The sequence below is a fragment of the Colletotrichum graminicola genome, assembly GCF_000149035.1.
Source record: "Colletotrichum graminicola M1.001 genomic scaffold supercont1.61, whole genome shotgun sequence".
NCBI classification, from domain to species: Eukaryota; Fungi; Ascomycota; class Sordariomycetes; order Glomerellales; family Glomerellaceae; genus Colletotrichum; species Colletotrichum graminicola.
In genome coordinates this window covers 108391-120695 of record NW_007361065.1, presented here as the reverse complement: position 1 = coordinate 120695, position 12305 = coordinate 108391, and the positions used below count along the sequence as shown (strand labels likewise).

The 12305-nt window shown below is 57.3% G+C and overlaps 4 protein-coding genes across 4 annotated transcripts in view; 3 read left to right on the top strand and 1 right to left on the bottom strand.

Moving 5' to 3' along the window:
* Positions 1 to 318: 318 nt before the first annotated feature.
* Positions 319 to 3929, top strand: GLRG_10475 (RasGEF domain-containing protein; the record flags this gene model as incomplete). The annotated part of the gene is made up of 2 exons (XM_008101160.1): positions 319 to 720; positions 804 to 3929. The coding sequence occupies 2 exons, from the start codon at positions 319 to 321 to the stop codon at positions 3927 to 3929; spliced, it is 3528 nt and encodes a 1175-aa protein (XP_008099351.1).
* A 300-nt stretch (positions 3930 to 4229) lies between these two features.
* Positions 4230 to 4559, top strand: GLRG_10474 (uncharacterized protein; the record flags this gene model as incomplete). Its single annotated transcript, XM_008101159.1, has 1 exon — positions 4230 to 4559. The coding sequence occupies one exon, from the start codon at positions 4230 to 4232 to the stop codon at positions 4557 to 4559; it is 330 nt and encodes a 109-aa protein (XP_008099350.1).
* A 4630-nt stretch (positions 4560 to 9189) lies between these two features.
* On the top strand, positions 9190 to 10801 carry GLRG_10473 (major facilitator superfamily transporter; the record flags this gene model as incomplete). Its single annotated transcript, XM_008101158.1, has 2 exons — positions 9190 to 10477; positions 10557 to 10801. The coding sequence occupies 2 exons, from the start codon at positions 9190 to 9192 to the stop codon at positions 10799 to 10801; spliced, it is 1533 nt and encodes a 510-aa protein (XP_008099349.1).
* Positions 10802 to 11120: 319 nt separating this feature from the next.
* Positions 11121 to 12305, bottom strand: part of GLRG_10472 (hydantoinase B/oxoprolinase) — a gene marked incomplete at both ends in the record, with an annotated part of 4590 nt that continues 3405 nt past the window's right edge. The window contains 2 exons of the mRNA XM_008101157.1: positions 11121 to 11522; positions 11619 to 12062. Coding sequence (XP_008099348.1) covers positions 11121 to 11522; positions 11619 to 12062 — 846 coding nt within the window. The remainder of the gene's footprint in view (positions 11523 to 11618; positions 12063 to 12305) is intronic.

Sequence of the window (12305 nt, the reverse complement as noted above, 5' to 3'; positions counted from 1 at the left end):
CAAACGAGATTTCCGTATCCAAGAGCGCAGGCTGGACCGGACTTCTTTGTGTGTGTCTACCGCATTTGATACGGACCTGTCCAACATCGCGGTAGCCTCCGACTTTAGGATCCCAAACCTCGCGTGCATCTCACTTACACCGCATCCTCCCATGCTTTTCCACGAGAGAGATTTGCAGCAGCCATGGTAATGCTGACCGACCATTCCATGCGTGCCAGTCTCCAAGTGGCTCCCCTCAAGCTTCAGAGAGCCCGATCCGGCGATGTCCCGGCTTCGAAACAAGACCACGATAGCTCCAGGTCGTACCCAACAACGCAAATGACACCACCCGCGACGCCCAATGGCTCGCAGGAAGACCTGGGCGCGGACCAGATGCCGCCGCCCGTCTTCCACAACTTCCTGCGAGCCTTCTACCCTTTCCACCCGAGCTATGCCATGACCGATTCGAGCGTCACCCTGCCATTGAACGAGGGCGATGTCATCTTGGTACATTCTATCCACACCAACGGCTGGGCTGATGGAACCCTACTAGTATCTGGTGCGAGGGGGTGGCTCCCGACCAACTACTGCGAGTCGTACGATCCGGAAGAGATGAGGAATCTGCTGAAAGCCTTGCTCAACTTTTGGGATTTGCTCCGCAGCACATCAGTCAACGACAAGGAAATCTTTGGCAACCAAGAGTTCATGAAGGGCATCATCGCGGGAGTGCGCTATCTTTTGGTAAGCTATTCATTCCAGTCCCCGCTCCCATTTTACTGCTCTGCAGGCTTTCGCCGTGCTTTCGTGTTGCTGACACAGATCAGGAACGCACACACTGCCTGACCAGAGAATCTGCCATCATCACTCGCAATGATGGCTTGAGGCGGGCGAGGAAGACGCTACTTTCTGAGCTGTCGGGATTAGTAAAGACAGCAAAGCGGTTACAGGAAGCGCAGAAGGGCTTTGGCCAACCCCGTGAAGAGGTAAATGACATTATCGACGAGATGATCCTCAAGGCCTTCAAGATTGTCACCAAGGGCATGCGCTTCTTGGACATCCTCGAGGATGATCGGCGCCAACGTGCCCCTGCAGTCACCGTCATGGCAACAGTAATCGAGGAATCGTACATCCCGCCGACGCCACCTGCAGAGAACACCCGGTTCGACGAGACTCGCAGTGTAGGAATCCAAGGACCGACAAACGCAACACCCACCCGGAGTACACCATCGCCCCCGGCTGACGGTACACAAGCATCCAGGGCATTGAGTAACAGGCGGCTTTCGACAGCGTACTCGCCCAGTAGCCCTAATACGAACCGATTGTCTCAGAACGTCAAACGGCTGTCGGCCAACATATCACATCGCGTCTCACTGGCTGGTCCTTCTCCTCTGTCGAGGCCGCAGCATCTTGTCTCAGAACGCCTCAACAAGAGCCACGACACCTTCCTGTCCCACCTGGGCTCCTTCATTGGCCGTCTGCACTTGCAGTCTCAGTCGCGGCCGGAGTTGGCCTTTGCCATCAAGCTCTCAGCGACGTCCGGTGGGGAACTACTGGCTGTCGTTGATGTTGTGTGCGGGCAGACCACCAGTTCGGAGATGCTGGAGCGGGCGAGGGACATGATGTTTGAGCGCATCGGTGAGTTGGTCACGGCGGCTGGCCAGATCATCCGTCATGCCGCATTTCAGGACGCCGACGTTCTCATGCCGCACGACAACAGCATGCTGCTGACGGCCGCCACGGGCTGCGTCAAAGCTGCTGGCGAGTGCGTGGCCAAGACGAAATGGGCGATTGAGCGTGTTGGTGATTTCGAGTGCGAGTTCGAGGTGGGCGAATTGGGCATTGACCTGGGCGTGCTCGACCTCGCCCCCGAGTCCCAATACCGGCGTTCGTCGATTGCCCCGTCTGTCACGGACACTGCGACGACAGATGCGACCAGCGTCGCCGAGTCGGCGAGGAACTCTGACTCGGGCCATTCTGTTGTGCAGCCAGCGCCCCACCAACAACAAAGGCCGAGCATCGCCAACGACAAGCCGCTGCCTCAACTCCCGCCGGTCGACGGTGCCGAGTCGCACCAAGTTCATCCGCGTCGACCCCCGTCTCAGACCTCGTCTGCTCCCAGCTCTCGGCCTTCGTCCTTCGTCAGCGACAATGTTTCGAACAGGCCACCCTCTGGCTCATCGACCCGGCCGGCCCTCCCACCTCTGCCCAAACTCGCCACGTCCCTGCCCCCGGGAGATGAATATGGCCCCGTTGAAAACACAATCCAGGATACCGACTATAATGTTTCTTCTCGTGTTGACAGCATGGCCGCGTCGAGCGCCGGCAGCAGCAGCACTTACCTCAGCCGGGACTCCGAGGCCAGCCTGGTGTCCCAGACCTCAACCCGTGCAACCACTCCGGACCACACCCTGGCCCCAAGACTCCAGCCGTCCATTTCGGAGCTCAGCAACGCCGGAAGTACGGGCGCCAACGAAGAAGTAGACGATGTCGAGTTTAAGATGCTCGAAAAGACGTACGCCCACGAGCTCATGTTCAACAAGGAGGGTCAGGTCACCGGCGGCTCTCTCGCTGCCCTCGTCGAGCGCCTGACGACTCACGAGTCCACTCCCGACGCGACCTTCGTCTCGACATTCTATCTTACCTTCCGCCTTTTCTGCAGCCCTCACAAGCTGGCCGAAACACTCATCGATCGCTTCCACTACGTGGCCGAGGCCCCTCACATGGCAGGCCCAGTCAGGCTGCGTGTGTACAATGCCTTCAAGGGCTGGCTCGAGTCCCACTGGCGTGACGAGACCGACCGTGAGGCACTCCCCCTTATACAGCCCTTTGCCCAGTTTGAGCTTACTGCCGTCCTGCCTTCTGCTGGCCGGCGGCTTCTTGAGCTGGCCCAACGTGTGTCCAAGGACACTGCGCTTGTGCCCCGACTCGTGTCATCCATGGGCAAGACAAACACCTCGATCGCACAGTACATCCCGGCCGACACCCCACACCCGCCACTGGCCATTACCAAGAGCCAGATTCAACATCTCTTCGCGTGGAAGAACGGCGGGAGCAACCCGACCATCCTTGACTTTGAGCCCCTCGAGATCGCACGCCAGCTCACCATCAAGCAGATGAACATCTTCTGCTCCATCATGCCGGAGGAGCTTCTCTCCTCGCAGTGGATGAAGAAGGGCGGGGTAGATGCCCCCAATGTCAAGGCCATGTCGGCCCTCTCCACCGATCTGTCCAACCTGGTCGCGGAAACCATTCTTCACTACTCCGAGGTCAAGAAGCGAGCAGCTGTCATCAAGCAATGGATCAAGATTGCTCACCAGTGTCTGGAGCTCCACAACTACGACGGCCTCATGGCCATTATCTGCAGCCTGAACAGCAGCACCATCAGCCGACTACGCAAGACGTGGGAAATTGTTTCTGCGAAGCGCCGTGAGATGCTTCGGACGCTCCAGGCCATTGTCGAGCCCGCCCAGAACAACAAGGTCCTACGGACTCGCCTGCACGACCACGTCCCTCCTTGCTTGCCGTTCCTCGGCATGTTCCTCACGGACCTAACCTTTGTCGACATTGGCAACCCAGCGACGAAGCAGATCCCCACCCTTGGCGGCGACGGCTCTGAGGAGAACGGCGGCGGCATGACCGTCGTCAACTTTGATAAACACACCCGTACTGCCAAGATCATTGGCGAACTCCAACGGTTCCAGATCCCGTACAGACTTACCGAGCTCCCCGAGATGCAAGACTGGATGACGGCGCAGATTGTGCGCGTCCGCGAGGGCGACCCGGGTAATGTGCAAGTCACGTACTACCGCAAGAGCCTGCTTCTGGAACCCCGCGAGATGGTGGCGCGAACACCTGTCGAACCCCAGAGCAGTGCGACGGGCGCCCCGCGCGGCGATATCTTTGGTTGGATGACGCGAGACCGCAATGCCGCGACGCCAGCGGCACTGTGAAGTCTCGGAGTAATGCGCCTGTGTCTCGAAGACATTTTAATCGATCAGCAAACATCATTTCCACATTTTCGGCAACAAACTTTTACCTCTTTGCTTTTCTCTTTTTTTTTTTTTTTTTTTTTTTTTTTAATTCTGCTTCACTTTTGATACCCCATTTTCTCACCTCGCTTCGAGGCTTTATGTCAGGATGACATTCCTACCCGGCGTTCATCTGCTTCTGTGCCCTCATTCTTGTCTGGGCTTGAGGCCTCAACCGCCGGGACTGGAAACACCGGTGCTGGACCTGTTCTGCCACATTGTATGGATGCTGGGGAGTCCTCCTTGTGTTTGTCGGCGGCGAATAGGAAATGCGGCGCGCGATTGGCTCTGCCCGCCTTTATTGGAATATCTCAACGTTCGCTCCAAGGCTCTGTTGGAACGGCCTTCTGTCCCTTTCTTTTTTCGTTAGCAACTTTTGACGGTTTTGGATCGCCTGAAACAAATGGGCATAGGAGTTGTAAGTATAGCCAGTATGGGTCTTTCTTGGATGCCCTAGGGACTGGAATCACGGTATGCGGCGCGGCAGGCTCGTTCAAAAGCAAAATGGGAGGGCGGCGGCGGAAAGACCAAATTCATACACTGTATATGTAGGCTAATTCTGTATAACGGCTCTTCATGACGATGGAAACAGATACCATGAGTAAGAAAATCGAATGCTGATGATAATCATTACTCCGTCGTGCCAATCTCTGAATAACACTCTTTTACGTGCTTGTGACTGATGACCCCGAGGGAAATGTCCCGAAAGAGACCAAGTAGACACCTTCTGAATTTACTCACTCGTATGCACAATTGCCATTTCGGGTCCGACACTATATCTATTATGACTTTGACCAACTGTCACCCCCACCCCCCTTCCTTCGGGTTCTTATAGGTTTTAGCCAGATAAACGTTTTGCGCGCCGCAGGTGTTGAAGCAATCAGCAACACCCATGGACGCCGACCGACCGTACCGTCCAATCCGTCTCTCGGCATTGGAGGGCCCCTGAACACATACCCACGTGTCTGGCACAGTCTTTTACGCCCGCTGCGTCTTCCCCCCCCTTCTGCTTCTTCTTCTCCATTTCTTTTCCCACGAGGCCTTCTCCGCGGCGGGCAGCGATGACGGCCTGGTACTCTCAAAAGACCTCTGAAGGTGGGGCCGGCGCCGACGGCTCCGACGAAGACGACGGTGGTGGAAGGGGGGCGTGTCGTCGCCGCGAGGGGCGCGAGAGAGCGCGGTCTGGGCGGCCGGTTTGGGCCTCGCCTAGCCTGCGGTGGTGTCAGCTGGGGGGTTTGGAGATGGGCCATTTGGAGCGGAGCAGATGCCAAGGATGATGTCCGATGGTGTTATATGGTGGCACGACGTATGGTGGGAGAGGGGTCTTCGGGGGAAGACGAGATGGAGAGCCTGCCAGCATCCATCCCCGCGAGATCCGAATCCCGGATGGTCACGGGAGTAGAGTTTGGCCGAGAGTGGCGACACAGAACCTCGGGTCCTCCGTACCATTGTGCCATCTTGTTGAAGCCCCTTCCCCCGCCTCCCCGGCTTCAGTGTTTGTTTCCATCACATCCTCGTGTACGGGACATACGACTGGATTGGCAGGCGGTTGGTACTCGCTCTGGTGCCTCGAGGAGGGGGTTCCCAAGACGCCATAGCTAACTCTGGCACAAAACAGGCACTCGAGCGATGATCTATGGCAGTTTCGAGCTGACTGGTGCTAGGAAAATCCATCGTTTGTCTTCAAGGCTAGTGGCTTGGTCGCGGCGGGGCGGCTATGGGCGGACGCAAAGAAAAAAAAACAGGCCGGCGGTGCAAAAAAGAATGCAGGTGCGAGAATAAGTTGGGCAGCTTTGAGTTTCGCGGTGCGACACGGGTCGGGTGTCGCAAGGGAGGACAAGGACTGTGATCAGCCGTCGGTAAGGAGCGGGTGGTGGGAGGTGGACGAGATTGGAACGTCACAGGCCCAGGGCCTTGGGTTGGGAAAGAGAGCAAACCGGGCGGCTGGGTAGGGTAGCAAGGTAGCAAAAGACTATCTCGACGTCGGACATGGGAGTGGCTGAGTGGAGGTGAGAGCAGAAGATGTCGTCGGGCGGACCCCCCATGTCGCGTCGTGTCGAGTAGTTGGCCTGGGTATTGGCAATAGAGGGGGATGTAACCTTTGGAATGCCGGACCAGAAGAGCGTGTGCGGCGGGAGTGTGGGGTAGGCGAAGGGGAAAAGTGAGTGGTGATATCTTGGCTAGAGACGATTGGCGGCCGATGGGCCGTGGTTATCGAGATGGTGCGGATGGAGTCGTCTCACGGGTCGTATATCTATCTGTAGACTGTAAGCCGGACAGACCTACCGAGGCCGTTGAGTCTCTTTCTCGAGGCCAAGTGTTGCGACGGATGAGGACAGACAGAAAGGAACGAACAAAGAAACAAGGTAGAGAAGCATATCGGAAGAGGATATGGATGAGACGGGATGGCAGATGGCATGAGATGCAGCCGGCCGTTATCTGTGTAACAAACCCACGAGGTGTTGCGAGGATTCATTGTGTTGTCGATGGTGTGTATACCAAGTAAAGTAAAGTACCTATAGGTAGGTATAGTATGCATCGAGTGACGGAGGCTAGCTTTGATGACCGATGAGATACAAACGGAGCACTGCCGGCGGTGTCCGTCCACCTCATGGTTGGATGGATGAAGGAACGTTACATGTATACATACCCTGGGGCACGGACCATGGAGAGGGAGAGATATACACTACACGAGGGGGGGGGGGGGGGGGGAGGTGCAGAAGAGTGGTAGATGGCAGGCGGCAGGTGCGTGTTTTGGTACCTGGAGAATACGGCCGTTCCTTCTCTTTTTTCCAGATTGTGCTTGCTTGTTCGTTTGTTTGTGTATTGCGGAGTGGGGGAAGGAGGCAGGAGGAAGAAGAAGAAGACACAAGAGGGAAGGCATGCGATGGAGAGAAGGCACGACACGACACGACACGACAGGACACGGGAGGCGGGAGACGGGAGACGGGTCCTGGGCACAACAGTACGTGCCGCGTACCAAGTAGCACTCGTCGTACAGTACGGTACGTACATGATACTCCCTGCATGGTGTACTTACCCATCCATACCTGGCACTCGTCAACATACGCAGTATTCTTAAGATTTCGAACAAAGAAACGAGACACACGGCATGTGTCCAACTCGTTCGTATCCAGCAAACCAGCCCAGCCTTGGATGCGACAGCGATGCGACGGCACAAGTGCGATGCGATGCGATGCGGTGCGGTGCGGTGTGTGTGGACGGGGTCGACGGGGGGGGGGGGGGGGGGGGGGACCCTTTTTCCTTGTTAGGTAGGTAGGAACTTACAGGTATCCGTACCGAGTACGGAGTACTGGCTTGGGGTAATGTGAGGCTGGGCTTACGTTACTCCCTTACTCCCTCCCTAGGTAGGTAACCTTACGTAAGGTACCTCGGTACGGTACGTAGACCATCGCTAATTACACTCTTTCTTCTCTTCACGGCACATCCGTATCCATCCATGAGTATCCGTACAGAGTACGGATACACATACATATACAAACAAACACCTGCTGCTTGTCGAGTCGAGTCGGGTCTGGATGAAACACGGTCGGTGGCAAGCACTGACTGACTGACTGACTGACTGTCTGTCTGTCTGTCTGTGCCTCACAATCATTTATTATTCTGCCCGTCTGGCCTGATTACAACTCCTTCGTAAGCCTCTCTCTCCTATCTCGCATCTCTCGGTCGGACCACCTTATCGTGTGCCCACACTTGGTTCCCCATCCATATCTGTGGACTCGGTTTCCTATCAATCCCACAATCCCACACCACACCCCAGTTACCGTCGCAGAATCCTTCCGGCAAACCAACCATCCATCCATCTGCCATTGTCACCTTTGATCAAAACCGCCACCAGTGTACGGCACGTAGGGGGGGGCGGGGTAGCGTGCGCCCGCGGTCTCAAAGCTGCGTGCGGGAGGCTTGCCGCTAAACATCCTTCTTCGCAGTAGTGCAGAGGTACGCTTCCACGTAGCTTAGGTACCTTGCCTACCTTAGTTCTTACCTACCTACCGGTAGGTAGATACGGATGGATACTACATCTCCCCCATCATGTGAATGAAGGACACTACGGATATTGTGAGACGGTATCCCCGTATCCAATCCTCGCCGGCCGACTGCTACGTAGCGTAGCTTGATTGCCACACATCCCTTCCCGTTCGACACCTCCAAAGTGCCTCCTTCAGTCCATCAGACAGACGCATCTCGGTCCAGCTATCAAACGTATGTATCCGTCTCGTCGAGCCAGGCGACCCTTCTGCTGCTGCTGCTGCTACCCTGCAGACCACTACGCATGCTGCTTCCTTTGCCTGACCGAGGTAGCTCTCGACTCCCAGGCTGCCTTATCCAATCCTGGTCCGTTCCGTCTTAATCGGTCGTCCTGTGCATATTGTCAATGTCATCCCCCCCCCCCCCCCCCCCCCCGGCATCTAGCAAATTCTTTATTTCCCCCCCGTCCAGTCCAGTCCAGTCTAGTCCAGTCCTATCCTATCCTGTCCTGTCCTGTCCTGTCCTGTCCTCGGATGCCTAGGCACCTGGGTATTTGCAGAAGCTCAATACGGATACACGCCGTTTGCTTGTCTACTACTACCTGGTAGTGTCTTCCAATCCTATCCCGTCCCTCGTCCCATCTCCCTGTCTCAAACCTCCAAGCAACAAAAAGTACGTTTCGTTTGCTGTCCATCTGCCATCTCTCTCTCTCTCCCTCTCCCTGCACTCATCTTCCCCAATCACACCTCTCTCTGCTCGTAATCCTCACCCCGGTCACTCCTTCCCACACGCCACGCTCCACCAACGATCATCGCCCGGTGCAACTGCAACCTGCAGCCCGATAAACTATTCCATAAAGAAGCTGCACGCCTCCCTCGGCCCTTTTTTTCTTCCCACCCTTCGCGCGCCTTCACTAGCTGCTTTCTTCATCTCTACTCCCCTTCACCTCGTGCCGTTGCTACTTAACCGGCTCTCTCTCTCTGCCCCTCTCCCTCCCCTACGTCGTTGGGCACGATTAAGTTTCCAATCCCCGACACTTGAACTGAAAAGGGGGAGAAAAAAAGAGAGAACCAAGCGGCGGCCACCCAATCCCCCCCAGTTACCGAAAGCCAAGCCGCCCTGACGGTCCGACACAATCGTCGATTCTTCACATCGCCGCGTCGTCGTCCGCTTTTCACAGCCACCCGCCAACATGGCTTCTGACGGCGACAAACAAGCCCCCGAGTCTGTGGCTCAGGGCTACCCCGACCCCTCCCCGGAGCCCGCCGCCGCCGAAGGCTCCGTCCCTCGCCCCGCCGGATGGATGTATCGTGGCTTCCGCGTCGGGGGCAAGGAGCTCTGGTACGCCTCGCCCCGTGTCCAGCTCTATATGGTCTCCTTCGTCTGCTTCCTGTGCCCCGGCATGTTCAATGCCCTCGGCGGCCTCGGCGGTGGTGGCCAGGTCTCGACACAGGCCTCCAACGACGCCAATACCGCCCTCTACTCCACCTTCGCCATCGCCGCCTTCTTCGCCGGCACCTTTGCCAACCGTCTCGGTCTCCGTCTGACTCTCAGCCTCGGCGGCCTCGGCTACTGTATCTACGCCGCCTCCTTCTTGTCCTACTCTCACACCGGGAACGAGGGCTTCGTCGTCTTCGCCGGCGCCTTCCTCGGTCTCTGCGCCGGTCTCCTGTGGACCGGCCAGGGCGCCATCATGATGTCCTACCCGACCGAGAACGAAAAGGGTCGCTACATCTCATGGTTCTGGATGATCTTTAACCTCGGCGCCGTCATCGGTGCCCTCATCCCCCTCGGCCAGAACATCAACAAGACCGCGAGGGACACCGTCACCGACGGCACCTACGCCGCCTTCATCGTCCTCATGTTCCTTGGCGCCATCCTCGCCCTCTTCATGTGCGACGTCCCCAAGGTCATCCGCGAGGACGGCTCCAAGGTCATCGTTATGAAGAACCCCTCGTGGCTGTCCGAATTCAAGGGCCTGTGGGAAACCCTCGCCCAAGACCCCTGGATCGTCCTCCTTTTCCCCATGTTCTTCACCTCCAACGTCTTCACCACCTACCAGTTCAACGACTTCAACGCCCCTCACTTCAACACCCGCACTCGCTCCCTCAACAACCTCCTGTACTGGTCCTCCCAGATCATCGGCGCCCTCGTCACGGGCTACGCCCTCGACTTCGCCAAGGTTCGCCGCAGCGTGCGCGCAAAGGTCTCCTTCATCGCCCTCTTCGTCCTGACCATGGTCGTCTGGGGCGGCGGCTACGCCTGGCAGAAGAAGCAGGCCTCGCGCAGCGAGATTGAGGGCGACGAGAACTGGCCCACCGTTGACTGGACCGACGGCGGCGAGCTATACATCGGCCCCATGTTCCTCTACATGTTTTACGGCTTCTTCGACGCCATCTGGCAGACTTGCGTCTACTGGTACATGGGCGCCCTCTCCAACTCTTCCCGCAAGGCCGCCAACCTGGCAGGTTTTTACAAGGGTAATTGCTGCCCCCGTCTCCCCCCCCCGGTTGCCGGTGAGCCCTTTTGAATGACAAAAAGGTCGCTAACAATTTGCAGGCATCCAATCCGCCGGCGCCGCCGTCTTTTGGCGTCTCGACGGTCTCGGTACTGACTACAACACCATGTTCGCCGCCTCGTGGGGCTCCCTGGCAGGCGCGCTCGTCGTCGGCGCCCCCATCATCTTCCTCAAGATCAAGGACACCATTGCCGTCGAGGAGGATCTCCAGTTCTCGGACGAGACCATCGCCGACGTCGCTGTCCCGGGAACTGTTGACACTAAGCTCGACAAGGAGGTCGCGTAAGCATAGTACATCATAGTACGTACAGTATAGTACATACATGCAAGTCGGTGGGCAGTTAGTTGCAAATGATATCCCGAAGAGTTGATAATGGAAGAAGGGGGTTCACGTTCATGATGGGATGATGTTATATACCACAGTGTGCTATACGGGCATGATAAAATCGTATACGTTGGTTGGATTAGGTACCTTTTTTTTGGGGGGGGGGGGGGGGGGGTTTGGCCAAGTAATAACTGGCTTTATCAAGTCACGTCGTTCTTCACACCGAAAACGCTCTGATGGCTCGTGTCTCGCCTGTCCGATCGGGTTCCGTCACAGCTTTTCAGACATACCCCCTATGTCTGTCCTCCACCTCGTCACCGCCGTACCCGCCGCCGCCGGGCGTGTTGATCTGCACATACTCCCCCTCCTTCAGGTTGATGATGGCCTTGCCCCCCAAGTTGATCTTCTCCATCCCGCCCTCCTCGTTGAAGAGGAAAGCGTAGTTCTCACCCTTCTGCCCGGGGCTGCCGCCCGCCATGCCCCACGGCCGGTACACCCTGCGGTCCGAGAGGATGCTGAACTTGAGCGGGATGCGCGCCTGGACCTCGCGCGTGATGCCGTCGCCGCCGCGCCACGTGCCGGCCCCGCCGCTGCCCCGACGGATCTCGTACCGGCGGACGAGCACCGCCGTGCGCTTCTCGATGACCTCGGCGTCGGTCTGGCGGGTGTTTGTTGAGTGGACCTGTTATTTTACGTTAGTCAGGTTTCGGCATTCCCGTCTCATTCGTTGGTGGATAGTTATAAGGGGGGGCAGGAGAGGGAAAGATAAAGAACTTACATGGACGGAATGCGCCCCGTGGTACCCCTCGCCTGCGCCGGCGCCGCCGCCGATGCTCTCGCCGTAGTTCCAGCCCTTGACGACTGCGCCCGTGTGCGGGTCCCTACCGCCCATGCCCCAGCCGAAGCTGTTGGCGCACCCCTGGCTGGCGCCGTAGCGGCCGAAGGCGCGGAGGATGACGTCGATGACGCGCTGGCTCGCCAGGGTGCTGCCGCAGATGGCGGCGCGCGGCCCCGGGTTCAGGACGGAACCGGCGGGGACGCGAATCTCGACGGGGCTCAGGCAGCCCTCGTTGAGGGGCATGTCGGCGCCGACGAGGCAGCGGACGGTGTAGATGATGGCCGAGTGGCAGATGGCGACGGGGCAGTTGTAGTTGCCCCACGTCTGGGGCCCGGAGCCGGAGAAGTCGTACCAAAGAAATGCGCTAACTAGTGCCCTTGCACACTACACGAAGGACATGTCAGAGCGCGCAGCTTGGTTATGTACATCCCAAGACAGCAATAGTAAGGTCATAGATGCAAGAGCCATGCTCTTCGCCTGCTACTCGATCTAGTGGTTACTTGCTCTATGTCCTTGCATTGCAGCTTGCTCTTGTTTAATAGTCTTCTACTTAGTTTTTTCGCTATCTTTGCGTTCATTTTCCTATTATAATAATTGCATGTTGTTGTTCTTATATATTTCGTAATT